The sequence below is a fragment of the Leptidea sinapis genome, chromosome 24 (assembly GCF_905404315.1).
Source record: "Leptidea sinapis chromosome 24, ilLepSina1.1, whole genome shotgun sequence".
Taxonomy (NCBI): domain Eukaryota; kingdom Metazoa; phylum Arthropoda; class Insecta; order Lepidoptera; family Pieridae; genus Leptidea; species Leptidea sinapis.
Genome location: NC_066288.1, coordinates 10418924 through 10442991, shown reverse-complemented (window position 1 = coordinate 10442991; position 24068 = coordinate 10418924). Strand labels below are relative to the sequence as shown.

The following is a 24068-nucleotide window of genomic DNA, read 5'->3' as shown; positions in this document are numbered from 1 at the left end:
TCGTCAACGAATGGCTGCTGTGAAAGATATGTAAATTAGGGTTACCCATCTTTAAATATTTTCCCAATTTTACTGGAAACTTCTTATGGAAAGGCTTGACACTGTAGCGGAGGTACGAGGTACATGGAGGAGTAAGGTGTCCTAAAAACGGTTTTACTGGCGTGCGATGTTCATGGAGGTGGTGAAATGGGATTTATACCATCTGCCTTATTAATATTTAAATCCCAGTCGAAATCGGGTGACTACCACGATGACACAAATAAAACAAATTTTATAAAATTGCTTCAGGAAAAACTAATTCCTAACTTGCCAACTTATAATTTAGAAGTTATAGAATATGCCCCTTATCACACGGTAAAGTTAAACAAAGCACCGATATTAAGCTCTACCAAAGCAGAAATGCAAAACTGGATAACAAATGAGGGGTTATCTTATCGGCCTACCATGATAAAACCTCAACTATAATAAATTATTAAAGAGCATAAAGAAGCTCCAACATATGAAGCCGATCAAATGCTTCAAGCTCATGGCCACAAGGTGGCGAGATTACCGCCATACCACTGCGAGCTAAACGCAATTGAATCTCTTTAAAAGTGGATTCTCGTTAAAAGGCGAGTAGCTATTGAAAATGTAGGGCAAGAAACAAACAACATTGTTAAATTAACTGGAAATTATTTTCAGTCTCTCACTGCAGAAGACTGGCAAAAACAATGCGAACATGTGTGCCACATTGAAGACAAGTTATGTGAAAGAGATGGGTTTATGGATACTGCTATGGACATATTCATAATAGAATTGAATACTGAGTCTGATACAGAATCTGAAAACAGTTACGATGATTCATCTGATTGTGATTATTCGTCATCGGCAATCCGCATGGATCATGCTTATTCAAAATGTATATTTTAATTATTGTTAAAAAAATATATTAATAGTAAATATATCACACTGATGTAATTATAATTGAAAATTTACCTTTACATATCAAATATAACAAAAATTATGGTAAGCAAATTTATGTACAACCGATGCTTCCAAATATAGATTAATTTAAATGCGTTCGTCCGTCCCGATAACAAAAGATCTTATTACAAACTTTACGTTCAAATATAAAAAAATATCAGCATTACCGTAAAATTTAACAAGTTGTATGAGGGAGTGTTATATGAGATAGAGCAGAGTATCAGCAGTAGACTATGAGCAAATCAGTGCATTCATGATTATTTAATATAAGAAAACAACTTTATAAATTAATTACCACTTTTATAAGCATGACAACGTAATAACTGCTTTGTAGTCATAGTAACCAAAAGTCACTAATTTCTTCTTCTATGAGTAAGACCTCTATGATAAAACCCCTCACGATGACCTTCAGGTCTGAGTGACGCCTACCATCTTTATAAGCTTTAACAATCTTGGTTGTGGTAATGCCTTTGTAAAAAGGTCTGCCACCATAATTTTCTTATCAAGTGCTATTCTCATTTGTCCTTCATTTAGATGTGCTAACTTTCTATGCCATTGCTGCATTTTGCTTGCTTCTCAGTAATTAGCTTTCTCTTCTATGTTTTCTTTAACGTAGTACAAACCGTCTGAATGTCTCTCTGCTTTTAACAGAATTTTATTGTTTCGCATCACGATAGCATTTTTTTGTTTAAATAAAACTGTTCTACCTTTGTCTGTTATTTTTCCAACTGACATTAGATTTGTAGTCAGCGACGGTACGTACATGGCTTCAGTTAGTTTCAGATTTGGTATTTTATAGGTGTAAAGTTTTGCTGGACCTCGTCCTTCGATTTGTGCAAGATAGTGTTCTGATGCTAACCTTAACGTTTTGTTATCAGCTTTGTCCATGTTAATGAATCTTTTCAATTCATGACTATTATGTGACGTACATCCGCTGTCAAGACACCATTTCTTAATTTTTTCTTTATTATCAGACGTATTTAGGCATGTTTCTTCTAAGCAACATAGACTTGCATTATTTTTATTAACTCGGTCCACTTTTGACCAGCATTCATGAGATTTGTGTCCTTTCTTTTTGCATTTAAAACATTTAACAATAAAGTTTTTATTTTTGCCACGTTGTCTACTATACAGCGCCTCTTGTTCAGAGTTTTGTTCACTTGTACTAGCTATATTTTTTCTTGCCTCAGCTTCTTCAATTATCTTTATTTTCAAGTTGTCTGGATCTGGTAGATCATCCCTGGATTCTATTGCAATTCTAAAATTTTCAAAAGATTGAGGTAAGCTGTAAAGCATCATAATACTAAGAAGATCTTTATTAATTAATGGCTAAATTCTTTTTGGATAAAGAAAGGTAAGCACTTGTGAACAATTAATAAGCTAATAAAGAATGCTTAGAGTGATTAAAAGTGATAGAGTATTGATTTAATTCATATAAAAATGATAATTTTATAATCTATCTGTAGTGTTTGACACTTTCTTATCGACTGTCGATATTTTATTTTAAATTATTATTCAATTTATTTTTATTTATTCCATTTTTATGGTATCTATATTTTTGATTAATAAGTTTATTTCCTTTAAAATCCCTTCTGCTAATATGTATTTTGTTATAATTTCAGATTCAGGACCCTCGCCTACGACTTTATTGCAACATCTGAAAAACGAATACCAAAGGTGTCTAAACTAAAACTACAACGCAAAACAAATCTAGTAATAAAATATTAATTATGTTAATTGTTTTTTTCTTTGAGATAACTAAAACGTATCCCTTAGTAACTAGTTAGACTTTGCTTAGGACAATATTCAAATTAACAAAAGAGAACCTTAAAATTAGACATTATTTATATTAATTTTTAAATATATATATATATTTATATATATTAATTATCGATAAAATTATGTATTGATTCCAACCCTATATATTTATGATATTGGCAGCTCTGATATTACGTCATTACTCATTAGCTGATTATGTTGGTATCAAGATTTGGTGCTATAGGTACAATGCAACTTACAAGCGACATTTCTCATTATTTTGTATGGCACTCCCGTATATTGAACGTAGTGTTTAAACTTTAAATTCTCTTTGTTGAAAAAAAAGGCGGGAAGTTTAGAAGTAGGCGGACGTCCTTTTTTGGCAAAACTTTTGAAAGTTAAATTAATTTGATATTATAGGATCAGTTAATTTGTAAGGTGTATATATAAGTAGTTAGTGTTTATTATTTATAGTTTTAGTTTTTTTCTCTTCACCTGGTAAGTCATTTTATTGTATTATATGTAAATAGAATTTTTCTCTTGGCGTCCATGTTGGAGCCCGAAGACCCTGGAGGGGCATCCCTCCAGGTGTCTCATGTAGTCACAATAGATGCGTCGGGAATGGAAACGGAAAGTTCAATTATAGATACGGACTGTTCGGAAAACACGAAATCAATTAAAAGAAAGAGAATCTCAGATAGAAATCAAAGGAAGAGAAAAAATCACAGATATAAGGGTCCATCAGATTCCCAATACTCTCCCAATGATTTGAAGGATAATGTTATTCCTAACATGCTTGAGTCTAATGATAAAAACACCGAAATCCACCATAATGAGGCTGTTCAGTCTAATAATATCACAAGTAACCCTCGTTCTGCTCGGTCACTTTACCACGCGTCAGACCCTGCACCTTATGTTGTCCATGTTCAAAAAATCTTACTACCAAATCAAACCGGATCTATTCACCCAGTACAATTTGGATTTTTCCTTAAAAAAAGTTTGATAAAAAACATTGTAGAGGGAAGCATCAAAAAGATTGGAAGGAATAGGTTGTCTTTACAATTTAAAACATTTCAGGATGCTAACACATTTCTAGATCACAAATCTCTTGATGTTAATAAATACAAAGCATTTATTCCGGCCTTCACTATCACCCGCATGGGAATTGTGAGAGGTGTGCCATGTGACTGGGATGAGAAAGATATTATAGAAAATATTGAGCTTCCGCAGAACTGTGGAAGCATTTTGAAAGTTCGGAGATTTAACCGAAAGGTATATGATGGAGAGACACCCAAGTTCATTCCAACTGAGACCGTAGTTTTAACCTTTGACGGGAAGGTGTTACCTCCCAGGGTCTTTATATGTTTCAATTCCTTATCTGTAGAGCTTTATATTTTCCCCACGCTGCAATGTTTTAATTGTTGCCGTTTTGGTCACACCAAAATGCAATGCAGAGGCACTCCAAGGTGTTACAAATGTGGTGACAACCACTCAGGTATAAGCTGTGAGACTGAAAGGAATGATGCTGTCTGTATCTTATGTTCTGGTTCCCATTTCTCAACCGACAAAAAGTGCCCGGAGTATGCTAGACAAAAAGCTATTAAGGAAACAATGGCTAGAAACTCTATATCTTATTCAGAAGCCAGTAAAGTCCATCCACCAGTTTCGAAATCTTATGCTGACGTTCTTGCTTCTGCTTCATCGGCCCCTACTGGTCCAACTATTACTTATTCCAACCCCAATAATTTAACAAGCCTTTCTAAGAGTCCCACACAGTCATATAGGAAAACAGTATTCTTGAAACCCAAAGTTCGTCCCAGAAATTCTAGTAAGGGATATGATCAAAAAGCGCATGCAGAGCTTATCCAAGATTACAGCAACATTTCTTCCTTTTCTACAGGTTGTCTCAAAAATTACAATGATTTGTCAGAAATAATAACAAAGGATCTCATCATTTCTATCATTCAGTACCTTTCACAATCTAATATAATTAAAATACCGTCCAACGATGCTGCTACTTTGAAAAATTTTTTTAAATCATGGCCAGTCAGGACCATCCACAAAACCAGTCTCTAGTGATTCAGTGGAATTGCCGGAGTATTAATAGTTAAAAAAGTGACCTAATTTATTTATTGAATAGTTACAAACCATTTGCAGTCTCTCTTCAAGAGACTTGGCTTCGTCCCGGATTCAATTTTAGAATTCCAGGACATATCTGTCTTAGAGAAGACAGAACAGATGGGTATGGTGGAGTTGCACTAATTCTTAGAGGAGGTGTGCCCTTTGTCCACATACCCATCCCTAATCACAGTGATAAATTTTCCATTATTGCTGCTAGTGTAAATAATATTTGTTTTGTAAATATGTATATACCTCACCCTTCCACTGAAGTCTTTGATGATATTTGTAGCATTCTATCTTCACTCCCGCGCCCTATTTTAGTCATGGGAGATTTCAATGCACAACATTCTATGTGGGGAAGTTCTAAGTCTGATCATTATGGGGCTAGAATCTTAGACATCTTAGATGATAATAATTTATGCCTTCTAAACTCTGGCTGTTCTACTAGAAGGTCACAGCCCCATGAGGGTATTAGTGTACCAGACCTAACCCTGTGTAGTCCCTCCCTTGCCCCTACATTAAACTGGTGGCCTCTATCGTCTTCATATGGAAGTGATCACTTTCCACTAATTGTATCATTTCCTCAAAAAATTAGCGAAAAGTTGTCAAAGTCTCCTTCCCGGTTAAAATATAAACTTAAGGATGCTAACTGGTCATTATATAGAGATAAAGTTCAACAAAATTTATCAACCATACCTCCACTAAATGATAGCAATAATCATCTTTGTAATGAAGCTTTTACACAGGCCCTACTACAGGCTGCTGAGGAAGTTTTTCCTATTAAAAATAATAATGGCAATGGGTATATTCCATCACCTCCTTGGTGGGACAGTGAGTGTTCTGCTGCGATAGCTGAGAGAAAGATAGCTGAAAAAAATTACAGAGAAAATTCTACATCACAAAATTTTAATGTTCTTTGTAATATTATAACTAAAACACGTAAATTATTAAAACAAAAAAGATTCAATGGCTGGAAATCTTTTTGTGCCTCAATTTCACCAGACATTTCTCCATCTGAAGTTTGGCAAAATATTCGTAGATTCAGATCCTCTTTTAAACCTCCAAGGTCTCCTCTTATGGATAGCAGTACAGTTGATTTGTTTCTTGACAGATTAGCTCCACCATTTGTCCCATCTATAGATAATATGTCTTCTAACTCACAGCTTTCTCTCCTCCCCCAGCATGATAGTAGCAATTCATTCATTTCCTTTAGCCTTTCAGAACTCAAAGGGGTTCTTTCAAAACTAAGGGACTCAGCCCCTGGTTGTGATGGAATTCCATATTCCTTTTTTCAAAACCTGAATGATTCCTGCCTTTCTTATTTTCTCAGTTTAATTAATTCAATCTTAACATCAGGTAATATTCCTCCATCATGGAAAATCCATGAAGTTATCCCAATACACAAGCCCAACAAACCGATTAATGATCCATCATCATACAGACCAATTGCATTAGCTCCAGTTATGTCCAAAATTTCTGAACATTTAATTAAAACTAGACTAGAATGGTTTATTGAGAGTAAGGGGTTACTATCACCAAACCAGTTTGGATTTAGGAAAGGCAGGAGTAAGGCAGGATAGTCTCAGTATTTTTATGACAGACTTAAGATTGGCATTTTCTTACAATAAGTCTGTGTTAGCGGCATTCTTAGATGTGTCGGCAGCCTATGATAATGTCAACCTTTCAATTCTGAAACAAAAAATGACTAATTTGAATATCCCACAAATTTTTATAAGCTTGACAATCAATCTTCTCTCTGGTAGAATGCTTAAAGTAATATCAGGAGACTCCTACCAATCCCGTATTGCCTGGAAAGGTTTACCTCAGGGCTCAGTTTTAAGTCCTTTACTTTACAATATATATTCTCATGATCTGGAAGCCTCCCTTAAGGGTAAAGTTAACACACTCCAATATGCAGATGATTTACTCCTCTATGTGTCTGGTGATTCTGTAGACAACATGTCTGATACTATGACACATTCCCTTAAGTTATTAAAAGTCTGGCTTGACAATAACACTTTAAGCCTTTCGGTTCCTAAAAGTATTATAGTCTTATTCTCACGTATGAGACTTCCTCCAGCAGTATCTGTATTTTATAATAACATTAGAATTCCCACTAAAAGTGAAGCAACATTTCTTGGGGTAATTTTAGACTCAAGACTTACAGGAAGCCCTCATTGCTACTATATAAGTGCCAAATGTGAGAAGATTATAAACATACTGCGTTGTCTCTCTGGAGTTTGGTGGGGAGCCCATCCTTTCTCTCTAAAGCTTCTATATAATGCTCTAATAAGAAGCATTTTAGACTATGGAACATTTATACTTGAACCCTGTAATGCAGTAGCTCTCCATAAGTTAGACATTATCCAGTCTAAGGCTCTGAGAATAATTGCGGGAGCTATGCGGTCGAGCCCTATTAACGCTTTGCAGGTGGAATGTTCTGAAGCCCCCCTGCACCTCAGACGTCAATTTCTTTGTGACAGGTTCCTGTTTAGAGCATTTCAAGTTTATACTCATCCTCTTTACTATAAGTTACGGTCTCTGTTGGAATGTATGGATTATTCGTACTGGGCTCATAAATCGCCGCCATGCCTTATTGTTAGTCTCCAAAAATACTTAGCTCTTCAAGCTCCAACACATAGATCACAATTTCTTCCTATATTTTGTGTTAACTATGATGCATTAATTTTAAATCCATCTATTTTGTTTGCCTTTGGTGTTTGTAAACAAGATCCTTCTGCCAATGCCAAATTTATGGATATTATTGACAGTGACAGCCGATGGAAACATTGCCATTTAGTTTTTAGTGATTCTTCCAAACCCGGTCCTGAGAAGTGTGTGGGAGTTGGCATTTTTCATCAACAGTTTGGCATTGTACAGAAAATAAAATTGCCTCCAGAGACTTCAGTATTTACTGGAGAATGTTTTGGTCTGCTGAAGTCTCTGGAATACATTTTAATCATGAAATTAAAAAACACAATAATTTTTACCGACGCTAAAAGTGCCCTACAAGCCTTGGACAGATTTCCTTTTAGCAGTAACAATCATCCAGTCATTATTCACCACCACGAAGGAAGACACCACGGTTGTGTCACGGTTCACGTCGGCTCCGCAATTAAAAACGTTATAAAATTGTATTAAAGTTGGCTCAGATAAATTAAGTAGTTTTATAAGTTTGACGAAGTGTGTGACTCATAATAAGTATACTATTTTCAAAGTAAAACGTAAGTGATTACAATTTAAAAAGTTGTTAAGACCTAGAAAAGGCTAAGCGGTTGACAAGTGCTTCGAAATATTTAATTTAATTTAGCTTCTTTGAATTGTGTAAATGTTTGTAATGTGCAGTGTTTAGTGATTCAAAAATAAATCTAGAAAGAGTGGAAAAAGTACTAGGGGCGTATAGCAATCAAACAACAAAGTGAAAGTGTTAAAGCAGTAAACAGTAAGTTCCATACCTCTTAGGCATAATTACTTAACATTTAATTTGCACTAATTGTTGAACTCACGGATCATTTAACTATACAAACACTGATATAAAAAACTGATACCGAAATAAAATACATAATTAGTGTGATAAGTGTAATACATCAAGTGTACAAATAATGCTTTAAAATTGCAATACACCGTGCATACGTGTAGAAAGGAGCCTAAAAAAGGCACAATTCCTTTCTATTTCGATGTACAAAACTGTGATAAAAATAAACAAAATGTTAAGCCCACGGCATCTATCGAAAATGTAAGCAAAGGTACGATACCTTACTACTTCCCTGTACAAAAAAATAAAAAAAATCTTTTTCGAGCCTAACACCCGTACATTTCATATTATGCACCAAAATATTGCTAGTATTTTATCAAAACGGGAACTATTAGAAATAACAGTCCAGCAGTTAAAAGCGTCACAGAAAGATCCAGATGTAATATGCCTGTCAGAAACTTTTATAAAAAAAGGATATGAGCATTTTATCAAAATATATAATTATCAAATTGCTGCCAACTTCAGCAGAGAACAGCAAAGAGGAGGTACTTGTATCTTAGTAAAAAACGACATTCCTTTCAAAGATTTACCATACATAAAAAAATATGCTACTCAAAACACATTTGAAGCCTGTGGCATAGAGATTGAGTGTTATAAACTGCTAGTTATTTGCCTATACAGAACACCTAACTCAGATCCCACCCAATTCTTATGTAAATTAAACGACCTTTTGAGCTACTCAACTAATAAATATAAATTTAAAATGTGTATAGTTATAGCAGGGGACCTTAATATAAACACGTTAAAAAAAGGCAATATTACTAATCATTTACGAGACATAACCTACAATTTTAACATGAAAATTCACATAGACGTACCTACTCGCAAGTCATCTTGCATAGATCATATTCTTAGCAATATTCCAAATGCTAACGCAACAGTCATGCCGCTTTATCTCTCTGACCATGATACAGGCCAAATGTTAAGCTTTTCTGTTAATGAAAAGCCGCAAAGAAGTACTACATATTTTATTTATAAAAGAGATTATAATTTGGACAATATTCGCAAGTTCAGGGAATGCTTAAACAATTTATCCTGGGCGCATATATATATGCAAAATGACGCAAATGCATTCAGTGAGTTTCATGAACTATTATGTCTATTTTACAATCTTTGCTTCCCAAAAGTGAAAGCAAAAATAAATAACAAAAATAAAAATAAACAAAACTGGATAAGTCAAGGCTTAAAAAAAAGTTGTTTGAATAAACGTAAACTAAGATGTAAATACTATAAAAATAAAAATACTAGTAATAAAAATAGATATAAGACATATTCTAATATTCTAAAAAAATGTATTGTGAATTCAAAAAAAAATGAAAACATTAAGTATATAAACAAACATGATAATAAATGTAGAGCCACATGGGCAGTAATTAAAAATGAAATACGAGACACAAACTGCAAAGGAAACATAGAAAAAATTATAGTTAACAACACGACAATAACAAAACCCGTTGATATTGCTACTGCCTTCAACAATCACTACATTAACTTAACACATAAAACAACACAAAAAAGTATTAAAAAATCATATAATATTAGTGCCCATGTAAACTCAATGTTCCTAAAACCCATGACAGAAAATGAGGTTAGACGAGAAATAATGTCTTTAACTAACTCCAATTCTGTAGGTTATGATGAAATCAACACCAAAATTATTAAAGAGTGTGCTAATCAATTAACTGCCATTTTAACACATTTAATAAATACATCGTTTGAGACGGGCACTTTTCCTGATGCCCTGAAATATTCATTGGTTAAGCCATTATTTAAAAAAGGTGAAAAATGTAATATTAATAACTATCGTCCAATAACTTTGATACCCATATTGTCTAAGATATATGAAAAGTGCATGTACAGAAGATTAAGCGACTATTGCGAAAAATTTCATATAATTAGCAACGAACAGTTTGGCTTTCAAAAAAATAAGTCCACTTCATTAGCGGTATTCACTCTTGTAAAGTCTATAGTTACAAGTATCAACAATAGCAATCTAACTACTGCACTATTTTTTGATATCTCGAAAGCCTTCGACTTAGTCTCCCACAATCTGCTACTAGATAAGCTTGAATTAATCGGTATCAGGGGTCCTACACTTCAGTGGATAGCATCATATCTTAGCAACAGGCAACAATGTGTCGTTATTGATAAGATAGATGACAATGGAGATATGGTCCCTTTCTTGTCCGAATACAAGCACAATAAATGTGGCGTTCCACAAGGAAGTGTGCTGGGCCCTATCCTATTCTTATTATATATAAATGATATTATTAACATAACCAAACATCAATGTGTGTTATTTGCTGATGATATCACAATCGTTGTAGCGTCGGAAAAAAATAATAACTGTATCAATAATCATGAGATTGAAATTAATAACACTATAAATAAATTAATACAATGGCTTGATATAAATAATTTGAAAATAAATCTTAATAAATCCGTATATATCAATTTCAATAAATGTTATAATCCTAAATACAATATACAACTAAAAATAACGACAATTAAAGAAGAAGCACATACAAAGTTTCTAGGAGTAATAATAGATGAGAACTTCAATTGGAAAGAGCAAGTAGATAATATATGTAAGAGAATAAATAAGTTCGTATATGCGCTTAAGCAAGTCAAAAGAGTAACAAGCTTAAAAACTGCTATAATGACTTATCACGCACATGTAGAATCGGTACTGCGCTACGGGCTTATATTATGGGGACACAGCACAGATATCAAAAGAGCATTTATTGCTCAAAAAAAGTGTATTAGGGCAATGTACGGGATGCATCCTGAGCAATCGTGTCAACCCATGTTTAAAAAACTAGGATTGTTACCTTTGCCGTCGCTTTACATCTTCGAGATATGTATGTTTGTAAAAAAAAATAAAGAATTGTTTAAATCAGCTAATGATCTAAATCCGCGGAAACGACGTGATCCACAAAGACTCGTTCTTCATGATGTTCCAAAAATTACCAAATATAATAAAAGTTGTGTATGTAATTGTGTTCGTATTTATAATAAGTTACCGAGTAGCATAAAAAATTTAAATTCTAGATTATTCAAGAATAAGCTATATAGTTGGCTAAATGATTATAATTTTTATAGTATTAAGGAATTTATGGAAATGAAATTCTGATTATATACATTGTGTTTAAATATTTGCATGCTAGGAATAGTGCTGGCAAAACATGTAAGCTCTTATTATTTATTTAAATTTAAACACCATTGTATACTATGTTTTTTGCAAATAAATATATTATTATTATTATTATTATTGCATGTCGTGATTTATTGTATCAATGTTGTAGCAAAAATTACACAGTTTCCTTTGCTTGGATTCCGGGGCACTCAGGAATCTTTGGCAATACCAAGGCTGATAGCCTTGCCAAAGCTGCGGTCAATGACGGAGATCTGGTTCCGTACCAAAACTTTTGTTGTGATTTGGCCCTCCTTCCTAAATCCCAGTTATTCAACTCTTGGACACATATGTGGCTTTCTTCAAGTCAGACTACAGGTCGATATTACAGCACGATCCAGGTGGATATACCTCCTAAACCGTGGTTTTCAAATCTGACGTTTGGTAAAGCTACCACTTCGACTCTTATTCGTATGAGGCTGGGCCATGCATGCATTCCCTTGCATCTGGCAAGGCTTAACCTTTTGCCTAGTGATATATGTGAGTGTGGTAATGACGTTGGGGATTTTAATCATATATTCTTTGCCTGTCCTCGACATGACCGTTCCGCTTTTATTTCCTCGCTTTTGTACATTAAAATTCCTTTTCCTACTTCAATTTCTGTCCTTTTATCTAATATAAATATTGATGTATATAGAATTTTAGCTAGTTTTATTTTTCTTAACGATATAAAATTATAACCATTTATGTACTTATATACTAAATTTACCCGATCCTTTTCCAAATTCCGTTCCAATTCTCAATCCAATGACACACTTCCTCACCTTTTTGTATGGCTGACGCACAAACCGTGCAGGCCAATAAATGGCGCAAAAAAAAAAAAAATCTCTTTGTTTGTATTGTAGCCTCAGCCTGTACCTGTAGTATGGTGTTGTATGTTATGATTCACAAATTTGGATATTTTGTGTATTTTTTATAATAATTATAATCAGAAATTGCGAGGAATGAAATGGCCATGAAGTTTTATTACAACAAGATAATTATATTCCTACTACTTTGTTGTTGTTTACGTGATGTTGGATCTGAGGTTGTTACAGTTTTTACAACAGCTGCAATTTTAGGGACTTCATTTGCAACTGGCAGTTGGTTTGATACAATATCAACTCATACTGTATGTCGGTTTAAAGAGTGTTGTAACAAGCAATACATACCTTATGATATTAATAGTGAGTTATTGATATAAACTTAATCAAACTACAAAATCTCATGTATTTATTTTTACTTTGTTTGAAAACCTTAAGTAACAATGTTAAATTTACTTAATTACTAAACATTTTTGATGTGAAACACCATTTAACAGTTTTATATTTATCTATATGTAATATAATAGTTTATAGTAACAATATCTATTCATTTTAGAACTTAGAATTTCACTTTCCCAACGAATCTTTGGTCAACCTTTGGTGACAGAATTACTTAGTATTTTAAGTGCCCACAAAGGAGCTATACATGATGAAGATAAGAAAAATAGAAAAGCTTTAGTTATAAGTTTACATGGATGGTCTGGAGTTGGGAAAAATTATGTAACAAATTTAGTAGCAGAGGCAATATATCTAAATGGGGTGCAAAGCAAGTTTGTGAAAATTTTTATGGGAAAAAAAGACTTTGATTGTTCAGATATAGAAAAGACACAGGTATGTGCAGATAGTAATAAATCTGATAATAATCTATTAATAATTACAATATACAGTTGTCCCAAAAATAGTGTGAAGTGCCAAGATCAGATGCTATAAATTTAAGTGTATGAATTTTGTTGTGCATATATACATGTTTGTGTATGAATCATGCTATTCACTTAAATATAAAAATTAAAGCACATACCTTAATAATTGACACTTCTGAGACTAAACTATGATATAAACCATATTAAATCAAAACTTATAAATAATGGAACATACTTGCGGCTGATTTAGTCAGTGATTTTGTTCCTTTGGATAACTCCAGGACACTTTTTGGGATAGCTGTATATTTCTAATTTTAATACTATTTAGTCTGGTCATAAGTACTGTTAGAATTAAAAATAAACAAAATATTACATTTGAATTTGGAATATGCCCTATATTTTGTTCATTGAGTTTTCTCATTTTGGCACCAATATTTTGAGATATTAAAATGGATTGGTGTGATAAAGCTGTGATTGCATTGCACCAAGTAGGTATGGAGCCAAATGCAACTATTAAAACTCTCCACGCATTTGGTATTAGTAAAATGTTTATGTACCGGGCCATTAATAGGAACAATGAGTCCTCCTCTGTTTGTGACAGAAAAAGATCTGGCCCTCCATGTAGTGTTCGTACGAAAAAGGTGGCTGAAGCAGTAAGGGAAATAATTTGAAGAAATCTTTTCTGAAAGCAAAAGATTTTATCACGGGAGATGAAGATACCTAACCAGAACCTTGTCAAATATTTTAAAAGAGGACTTAGGACTTGCAGCCTATAAGAGATGTACTGTTCATTTCTTAACTGATATTTTAAATAAGAACAGGGTGGTAAAAATCTAAACAACTACTGAAGTGGTTAAAGTGGCAATGGGAGGTCACAGAAAAAGTTTGTGTACGGATGAGAAATTTTTAACAATCGAGCAACAGTTTAACAAAAAAAGTACCGTATTTATGCTCAAACCTCTAAGGAAGCTTCCCAATTAGTCAACAGAGTGCAATGTGGGCACTGACTGCAGTGATGGTTTAGTGGTGTATTAGCTATGAAGGAGTGACTGAGCCATACTTTTGTGAAAAAGGTATCAAAACATGGACACAGGTGTATAAATATACCATTCTTGGGAAGGTAGTGAAGCCCCTTAACAACACCACCCTCAATAACCAAGAGTGGTACCTCCAGCAAGACGCTGGGTAAATAAAGCTTGGTCTACTCTGTCTTGGTTGGAAAAGAACATTTTGGACTTCATCAGAGCTGAAAACTGTCCATTGTCTAGTCCCGATCTTAATCCCCTGGGTTATGATTTATGGTCTGGTTTAGAGAGTATGGTTTACTCTTAACGCCATCATAATTTAGAGTCCCTAAAACAATCTGTACTTGTTTCTATTGATAACTGGCCTCGATGTTTAAAGGACTGTATTGCAGCTGCAAAAATAAGCTTTTTATATTATAAATTGTTTTATATTTATGTATTAAACTTTTTAGTTTAATAAAAACACTTGTATTAAACTGTAGAAGTAATAAATGTTATTTGCAATAGATTTTTTTTTGTCTTTGTTTCAGTATTTATATTAATGGCAAGACTACGTATATTATGACATAAAAATGTGCTTTGCAATCGAAGTATTGCTTAAACTAGAGGTATTGTATTTATATTTGTAATCACATTTCAGAAAGAACTAATTGACACTGTGAAGAAAATTGTTAAAGAGTGTCCCACGTCATTAATTATTTTTGATGAAATTCATGAAATGTGTCATTCGATATTAGATGCGATAAAACCAATGCTTGATCATCACCACAAAGTAGATGGAATTGATTTCAGGTATGTTATAACAATTTCATAAATGCAATCCATATATTATTATATAATGTTATTTTAAAAGACCGAAAACTTGGAAAAGGCATAAAAGGCATTTATTTTCTCAAAATTGATTCCTTTAGAATTCTTTTTGATGTCATTTCTAATAACTACTAGATACTACTACCGCTTCGGCAACAAATGGCGCTCTGAGAGAGAAGAAGTGGCGCAAGAAACTCTCCCAGCATTCTTTTTTTGCGCTCTTTTCAATAAAAATATACAATATTGCACAGACATTTCTATCACTATAAAATAATCACAATCAAGTCCCAGGCTGTCCGATCATTTAGATATTCAGCAGTGGAGTAATAGGATTTACGACAGAGCCATTTTTGTAGAGCTATCAAAAAAGCTTACAACATGTCTGTAAAATAGCCACATTACTAAATTCGTGTTATGGCTCCTATGAAAATGCTTATGCTATCACTATCATTTTTATTGGTGCTGACTGTAAAACCACATAGCAAAATTTGTGTTATTGCTGTTATATGACCCTAATCGATTGTGGCAATGAAGTCATGCATTATAGTGAATCATATTATATTACAACTACAGTGCTTTATGCTATGCAGATAGTTTCAAAAGTTTTTTTTGTAGATATCCTCAGAAAATATTTATTATCCTGTAAGAATAGACATCTACACCACAAAAGTGGGGTGTTGCAATTAGACCAAGATTCTGAATATAATAACCCTGAAAAATTAAAAAAAAAATATCCAATATCTTTTGTTCTTTTTAGAATAAAAGTACAACACAATCAAGTTTTAATCGTAACAATCTAATTATCTTTATTAATAGTCCATAAAATTAATAAAAACCAAAAAGCAGAAATGTAAATACATTTACGCCTCAACAGCTTAGAAATGTTGTACAAGTGTCAATGACTCTTATTGCGTAGGTACTACTGTTAAATTTTTTTTTTGTGCAACTACAGAATTTTCTTGCTAAAATGCCAAAAGCTAAACAAAACACGTCCTACAGGTGACCCGTACGCTCGTTTGCCCTCCTTTTTCCATAAAAAAAGCCTTGATTCAGTTAAAGGGAGCCCTACGGAACCCTTCGGTGTTAGGAGGTTGTACAGTTACACCCAGTATAAATTTGTGATCAAGACTTGATCAGAAAGACACACTTAGTGTGTCTTTCTTTAATGTCTTCATATAACTGCAAGAGACAAAATACACTTGAATTTGTGGTCCATTAGGATAATGAAATTGGAAAAGATTGCAATAAATATTTGTTGTGTAATAAAAACACATTTGTTACTTATTGGGATCTAGGTATTTAATTGCTAGTTTTTTCTTTCTCATTCTCCACAGATAACATATACATAAGTCATAACAGTCTAAACAATGACTATCCCTGACATTCTTACTCAGCTTCTTTATATCTATGTATAAATAAATTACTGTCAGGCACTCCATTAGTCAATTGTTGGGACTACTGAAAAACAGTGCTGCATTGGTGGTGGTGGTTTAGTAAATAAATTTTTATTCTATTGTAAATGAAAGTAGTGGAAATTATATACATTTTTCAAACCATATACCTCGAAGTGAAAATAAACATATACACAATTAAAATGACAAAGTGGATTGGTTGACTTTCATGTATTTTATGCAAATAATTATAAATCTAGTAATATGTCAACGTTCTTTATTTGCCAGAAACATTCACAAGTAAAGTTGTTACAAATTTAAGAGCAGGCACATGTTTCGTCTTGACAGACATGCAAATATTTTTGTGGTTACGCTTCACAGTATTATAAACCTAACACAATCAATAATTACTGCTACATTTAATTTGACCAACGTAAAGCCTACTAAAAGACCCTACAATACACAATTACAATAATTAAAGCTAAGAGATGATCTAGTAAAAATAATCTCAAAAAAATATAATATTATTGGTAAAAATAGTATTGGTGCCACTTTGTTTGATAATGTTCGTTTATTGAGTAAAAACAATATTTATTTAATAGTGTTAATAATTTAAATTTAAATCTATTTAACACTGTCTCCTCTCTTATTTATTTTGTTAATTTATTAAATATTTTTACACACATAGCACGACAGTTTTTTTGGTACAAAGTTGTTGTAATGTGGGGTATTCGAAGTCTTGTACGATCACGCGATGGAAACAAAAAACAGTCCCCCAGCCAAAATAAACTAGCCTCTAGTACATAAATTTCGATAACAGTCAGTATATTTAAATTTAAAAATAGTGGTGTACAGCTATTGAAGGGCCCTATACCAACCACAACTCTTATCCATCTCTTTTGAGCCAGTAATATTATTTTGTTTATGTTTGTGGAGTTACCCCATAGCAAGATACCATACCTAATTATAGATGTGTAGGTATACCTTCTGAATTCTGAAGTATGTATTTATATTAATGTTTCAGGGATGCCATATTTATATTTATTTCAAATATAGGAGGCAAAGAAATAGGCGACAAACTTTTGGAATTGTATAGCGAAGGTGTGAAGAGGAGTGAGGTCGAATTTCATAATTTTGAACCTATGATAAGAAGGACTGCATATAATACAGGTAAACTTAATTTCAATACATATTGCCAGCAATTTTCTATCAAAGACGATGTAAAAACTACGTAATAAGAGGCCAAAATTTAAATTTAGTTTAGTATGAAACGTGCAATGAGATTTGACATAAGTTTGAAAAAGTAATTACAATATGGCGACGACGTATAATCTGCCTAAGTTTGAAAGCGGACAGTTGCTTAAAACGTAGTGGATTTCGGCTATCTCCGTCGTATTATAGCCGTCATCTGTCTATCTATTAATCACTGCATGTTTCATACAATCCATGAATGGCTTTTTTCTTAGAGAGTTTCGCTAGTCTGTAATTGTCTATGATCAATCCATAATCGCACAACATCCGCTCAACTTTTGTTTAAAATTTTTTGCCAAATTTATTAATAAGGTATACTATACTCAATATAATATAATAAATAATACACTAATTTTACATTTTACATAGAATAATATTAGGGGTTAAAATATGAAATTGCCGATTTGTAGTGAAAAATTGAATTTAAGTTTTTTTTTTTCAATTTAACTTAATAGTTATTTAATGTAAATAATTACGATTATTATCTATACATTGCTGCCATAAAGGTCATTTATGCCTTTGTGATAGAACTGTGGGGATCTAGATTCGACAAACTGTGTGAAAGCATTTTGTACTGCCTCCTCAGAAGAAATCTTTTTATCACGTAGAAAATTGTCCAAATCACGAAAAATTGCTAGTCCGTTGGAGCAAGATCTGCCGAATATGGAGAGTGTCGAATGGCTTCTAATTGCAGTTCTTGTAGAGTTAAATTGGTTTCTCGTGCTGTATTAGGTCTCGCTTTATCATGGAGCAATAATGTTGAAGATCGATTGATGAGTCGGGGCTGTTTCATTATCATTGTTCAGAGTTCGGCACAGTAGACATCTGCCCTTATTCTGGTCAAGCACCAGATCGGAGAAAGCAATAGTGAATAACACCATGCTGAGACGACCAAACAGTTACCATTACCTTTTTATTGGTAAGCTTGGCTTGAGTACACTTGCGGCGTTTGACCTGGGGGCAGACATTGCATTTTTCGCTTACGGTTATCGTAAAGAATCCACTTTTCATCGCATGTCACAATTTGATCCAATAATTTTTTATTTTTGTATCGATTCAACAAGGTAACACAAGTTTCAACAAGCGTTTCTTTCTGTAGATCAGTCAAATCATGAGGCACCCATTTTTCATGATTTTATTGATTTGACCCAAATGAGTCAATATTTTTGGTAAGGTAACGTCAAACCATGCCGCTAATTCTTGGGTAGCTTGGCTCAGATCGGCTTCCACCATCTCTTTCAATTCATTATTATTCACCTGTGTGGGCGGTCTTAGTTTATCTTGTGTAATAAATGGTATAGTTTTGGGTTCCTGCCTCTCCATAAAGTAGTTTAGGTCATTCTGCTGGCACAGCACTGTTACGATTCAATAATTCAACAAGCAACAATTCAGGTTCGGTTGGCGAACATGGTGGTTCCCTCTTTAGTCGCATCAACATGACAATTTTGTAGGGTTTTCCTTAGGGTACTTGCTCAATTTCCTCCAGAAGATCATTCCAGCATTTCTTCTTGCTGTCTCGGATGCATTCTTAAGCGTTCGTCGAGCTTCTTTATATTTTTGCACCATCGTGTCGAAGTACGCGGTAGTCTTCTTTCGTGCGCGTTGTGCTTTTTTTCTAGCTTTACTACTACTCTCTCTGTACTATAGTGCACGCGGAAGCGCTAGTCACCTTCTGAGGTATGTGAGGCGGTGAGACGGGGGAGGGCACGATTGACAGGAGGCACACGATGTATATGGTCGACGGCAGAATGAGTTAGCTTGACGTTTGTCTATCTGCCCCATCCTGCCGCTCACATACCTCAGGCGGTGACTAGTGCTTCCGCGCACACTATACTACTACTCCTGCCTGTGTGTAAAAGTATAGACCTCCTATAACCTTTGAACGGTTTGATCGATTTCATCGCGGTTGGCACCTTTCAGTTTCATTAGAAAGGGCTTGGCGAAACTTATATTTGGAATACAATTTGTACAAATTCGGAACAGTAGAATTTGAGAAACCTAAAATTAATACTTAAATTTTTTTTCAAGTGTGGTGTTTTTTGGTACAAGTTTAAAACGGCTTTGCCAATCAGTTCCAAAAACTAATCAGCTTTTTGAGAGCTATGTTCGAGAGAGCTCGTGAACCAAAGACAAAAAAGTGTTTTTTCGGAATTACTCCGAAATTCTTACTTTGATCTATTCAAACTCAAAGATTCTTTATAAGGCAAAAACTGCGTCGAATGCCGCCTACCGAGTGAAAATCTGATAATTCAGTCAAAAGTAATTGCGATTTGAAAATTAAGCATAGAAAAGCTACACATAAATTGCAATTTGAGCTCGAAGAGCTCGCGTTCCAGCGATAATGTGGCCGTGTAGTATGTATCACTCGACTATAACCAATTTTTTATGTCCACTGCTGCTTTATCATATTTTTTAAAATAGTTATGCCTGCATGTTGAGGCATAGTGTCTCTTCTGCGTCTACTGTTTAATCTGGTACTACAGTGCTCCCAAACTAATAATGCGGATACAGATCTTCGCTACTTTTCGGCAACGGTCGTATTTCCCAACCGTCGGGAGACGATATCTATATAGAGTGTTAAAATGCATTACGTTAGCATAATTTAGTAGAATTATATTACAATAATAATAACAAGAGGGGTGCGTAATTGGAGATCTATATAATTCCACATGGACTGAACACGTGCAGTCGGCACCAATACTTAAAGACGACTGACTGACCGGCTACCACAACCGACCGCCCGATTTGTTTTCGTATTGTGAACACATGATTTGACTCCTATTTCTTTCGTACAAGGTGCAAAATGCAAGTGCATTGTTTAGGGCTCTTACGATTGAATGATTCGGGTGTTTCCGCGAATACGCCCATAAGCGAAGATCTGTATGCGCATTATTAATTTGGGAGCACTGTACTTGCTCTTCGCAAAGCAACGTGTCTTCAACAATTTTGTAAATCGACAAGATTATCACATCAGACATTCACTCAAAGAAAAATTTAGAGAAATAAATATTAGGGCTGTTCATTGTCAGTACATTAATGATAATTTAATATACGTTCTCAAAAATTGTCACCTTTTTGTTCTTACCAGCGATTTTCATTATTATTACAATAGAAATAAGGGAATTACTTGTTACTAATTTTATTTCTTCAGACAATTTTTGAGCGTGATTGTGAGTTTAGCTGTTCCTCAGCGGCACTGCATTGTAATGGGCAGGGCGTATAGTGATACGCCCTGGACAACATTCACCTTATGGTAAGTGTACCAGAAGGTGAATGTCTTGCCACTTTTTCTCATTAAGTATTGTTAATGCTTGGTTGTTATTAATGACTTATTCTATACGAAAATGAATATTTTTGACAGGTGGTTTTGAGAGATCAGCTACAATAGCTCAACATTTAATAGACCATTATGTCCCATTTTTGCCATTGGAACAACATCATGTTGAAATGTGTGCACAAGCAGAGTTCCGCTACCATGGGGTTTTAAACCCCAGTGAGGAAATGATAGCGTAAGTATTATTTTTTTGAAGTGATAACTTCTTTAGCGTCGTTGTGATTTGAAAGTCAATGAAATGAAAAAGCAAGACAGTAAAAAGATACAGACACATAAATTCATGAGATAAAACGTTGGAGAAAATGAGATAGGAAGCATTATACAGTGTTTTGGTACCAGGCGATCATAGTTGAAGAAGAGATTGTCATATGTATGACATGAGTATATCTATATTCTGACGTCATGCACACGACGCATCACTACATAGACTCAAGGAAAACATAAATATGGTAGCGGTGATAGTAATGTCTTTCATAGCCGTTCAAATCATGTGTCATCCTAGCAACATGTACCAGGACTTCATATGCAGGTTTCATTTCTGACATGTACTTTGTACGCATGCAATATTTTTTTTGCTAAAGGCTATTTCCAAGCCTACACTTTCTGGCGTTTCTATACGCCATACCCGAAAATTTGTGACCAATTTTTATTTGTCAGTGGTTTAATATTTACGACTTTAATATATTTCTTGAATTTGTGCTCGGTGAGTCCTAGTCTCCGTCCTGAATATAAGAGTTGTATAATAAAACAAGTTTTATATTACAGTGAGGCGTTATCAGTCATCACCTATGGTCCAACGGAGGAACAACCAATATTTGCAAATAATGGTTGTAAACGATTTACAAAACAAGTGCCCTATGTGATAAGTAAATATAAATTAAAAAGCGAACTTTAACAATAACATGAAGAAAGATAAATTTTTCAATGTATGTCGGAAATCATTAGGTACTTTTAGAAAGAAAATAAACTTACAGAAAAATGTAATGTGACTTAAGTGTTGCATCAGAAAAAATGTGTACAGATATTAAAATCATCAATGAAAGTATTTATATTGTTTTAATAAAAGTTAATGTTTGTATTAAAAAACTTGGATCATGATAATACTAAAGTTTTATTTATTGTATTTTAAATTGTGTTTTTAATGCTCTTCTCTAGTGATGATGTTTGTGATGTCTTTTGTGTAGCTCATAAGTACCTGAATGTTTTAAAAACAAACTTAAATTAATGTTTTTAATTTTAACTCGTATTTTGTAACTAGAGCATACTCAATAAATGTTAAACATTGTTTATTTTTTTTTATTATTTTCCTAATCTAAAAATAGTGTAAACTTAATGATGGGGCCGTACTACGAACATTCGTAATTCGTGTGCGTTATCGCGTGGAAGGCGGTTGTAGTGCGGGAATCTATCGTGTTGCGTGATCAGAGTTAAGACGCATTTCACCGATTGTTTTTGATTAATACATACGTGCGGGTGGCTGACTAAGTATACTTACTTCCCAGGAGTCCATTAGGAATCCTTAAAGGTTTACTTTCTAGTCACTAAACTTAGCAAAAATTTACCTCAGTGAATCCAGCCATGAAGATTCTGCCAAGTCTACGAGATCCTAAACACATCCTACTGGAGTATAAGGCCATCGCCACAGTCGGAGCAGGGTGCTTCAAAGCCCTCATACTCTCGATTGAGGACCTACCCCATTTGTACATCCAGAGGATAATGTGCCTCTTAAAAATCACAGGCCTTTAGGATGTGATTTAGATACAAGTAAGAACTCCGATTGTGCAGGGGAATAATTTATCCAAACGTTACCCAACTACCTCATCACAATGACCATTAAGTTATCACTAGGGAGTCCTTTGAGTACATGAGGGGCAATTCCTTCAAAGAATAATGCTTAGCTCCACAGGTGGATCAAACAACGGGACAATTATAGGTACTTTTTGCTACTCTATACTGTAATTATGGTAGTCATTATAGCTACTAAATATTATTTAATTCAAATGGTTGATACAGTTTACAAAAACCGTTTGGTTTTTGTCTTTTTCTTGATCTGAAAAATTTTCTTTCTTATATGGTACCGAAACGATAGTTTTGGGACATATTGTTTCTATACTATGTTGTTGTTTTTATAATATTGCACGTCACAGACGCAGTGTCTGTATGTCGCAATAGGTATAAGGCTCCCATCGTGCACTATGGTAGTTGCAAGTTGATACCTATAAGGGTATCGTTCCAATTTTAGTATATGTACTGCCGAAGCTAGTGCTACCTATAAGGGTGTAGAAGATATGGAGGTTGAAACATGTGATTATCATTAATCTGAAATAATTTTCATTGTTCTAAAAAAATATTTTTCTTAGATTTCAAGAATTATTTGGAAAGTTTTAAAATGTAATTAAGCCTTTATTCTAATGAAATGAAAATGTTTTAGAGTATTTTAGAATGATCTACAAATTTTTTATATGAAAAAATTGTGAAGCACCAAGTTGTGATAGATTAAAATAACTATACAATCAAAAGTGACGCAATGAAGCGGGTATTCACAGCTAGTAATATAGTAGAGGATAATATTTATGAAGTAATGAGAATTTAAATGTACTCAGATACTTACTCCTCCGTCGCAGCGACCCAAAGTGGGACCTGGCCCCCGACAAGAGACTCCCACCACTTATTATATACAATATCACGCCAATTTATGATTTTGATCTCGCACACTCAGCGTTCAACTTCCACATTAATGTGGGGCTCAGCCACGAGGTTTTTTATCTCGGCATTCTTGCGGACTCCCCATTCCCTATTTTCAGATGGGGCCCAGGATCTTACGTAGAATCTTTCGCTCTGCTACAATTAGATTGGTCGCCTCCTTTAGCGTAAGTGTCCAGGCATATACATTAATGTTGGACACTTCAACTTTCAGTCGTAAATAAAAATTATTGATCAATTTATTATAAAACAACTGAAAGTTTATTTCCGTTTTTTCAATACATTGCAGTGATTATAAAGCACTTCTATATTTTTTCCGCT

General features: G+C 33.9%; 2 protein-coding genes across 3 annotated transcripts in view; both read left to right on the top strand.

Moving 5' to 3' along the window:
- The first annotated feature begins 3195 nt into the window (after window positions 1–3195).
- Window positions 3196–24068, top strand: part of LOC126971740 (uncharacterized) — a 280527-nt gene continuing 259654 nt past the window's right edge. The window contains exon 1 of the mRNA XM_050818125.1: window positions 3196–3219. The gene's annotated coding sequence lies outside the window, so the exon portion shown is untranslated. The remainder of the gene's footprint in view (window positions 3220–24068) is intronic.
- Window positions 12405–22329, top strand: LOC126971732 (torsin-1B). 2 transcript variants are annotated; one of them, XM_050818113.1, is made up of 6 exons: window positions 12405–12736; window positions 12930–13204; window positions 14899–15050; window positions 17484–17629; window positions 21072–21219; window positions 21810–22329. In XM_050818113.1, the coding sequence occupies exons 1-6, from the start codon at window positions 12520–12522 to the stop codon at window positions 21937–21939; spliced, it is 1068 nt and encodes a 355-aa protein (XP_050674070.1). In that variant the 5' UTR covers window positions 12405–12519; the 3' UTR covers window positions 21940–22329. The 2 variants fall into 2 exon arrangements, with proteins under 2 accessions (XP_050674070.1, XP_050674072.1); XM_050818115.1 differs by having other exon boundaries at window positions 12448–12597.

Excerpts from the sequence above, each read along its gene's own strand:
- LOC126971732 (XM_050818113.1), top strand. The coding sequence starts at position 12,520 with ATGGCCATGAAGTTTTATTACAACAAGATAATTATATTCCTACTACTT. Across the intron at positions 12,737-12,929 it reads CATACCTTATGATATTAATA|AACTTAGAATTTCACTTTCC; the intron begins GTGAGTTATTGA and ends TATTCATTTTAG. Across the intron at positions 13,205-14,898 it reads CAGATATAGAAAAGACACAG|AAAGAACTAATTGACACTGT; the intron begins GTATGTGCAGAT and ends ATCACATTTCAG.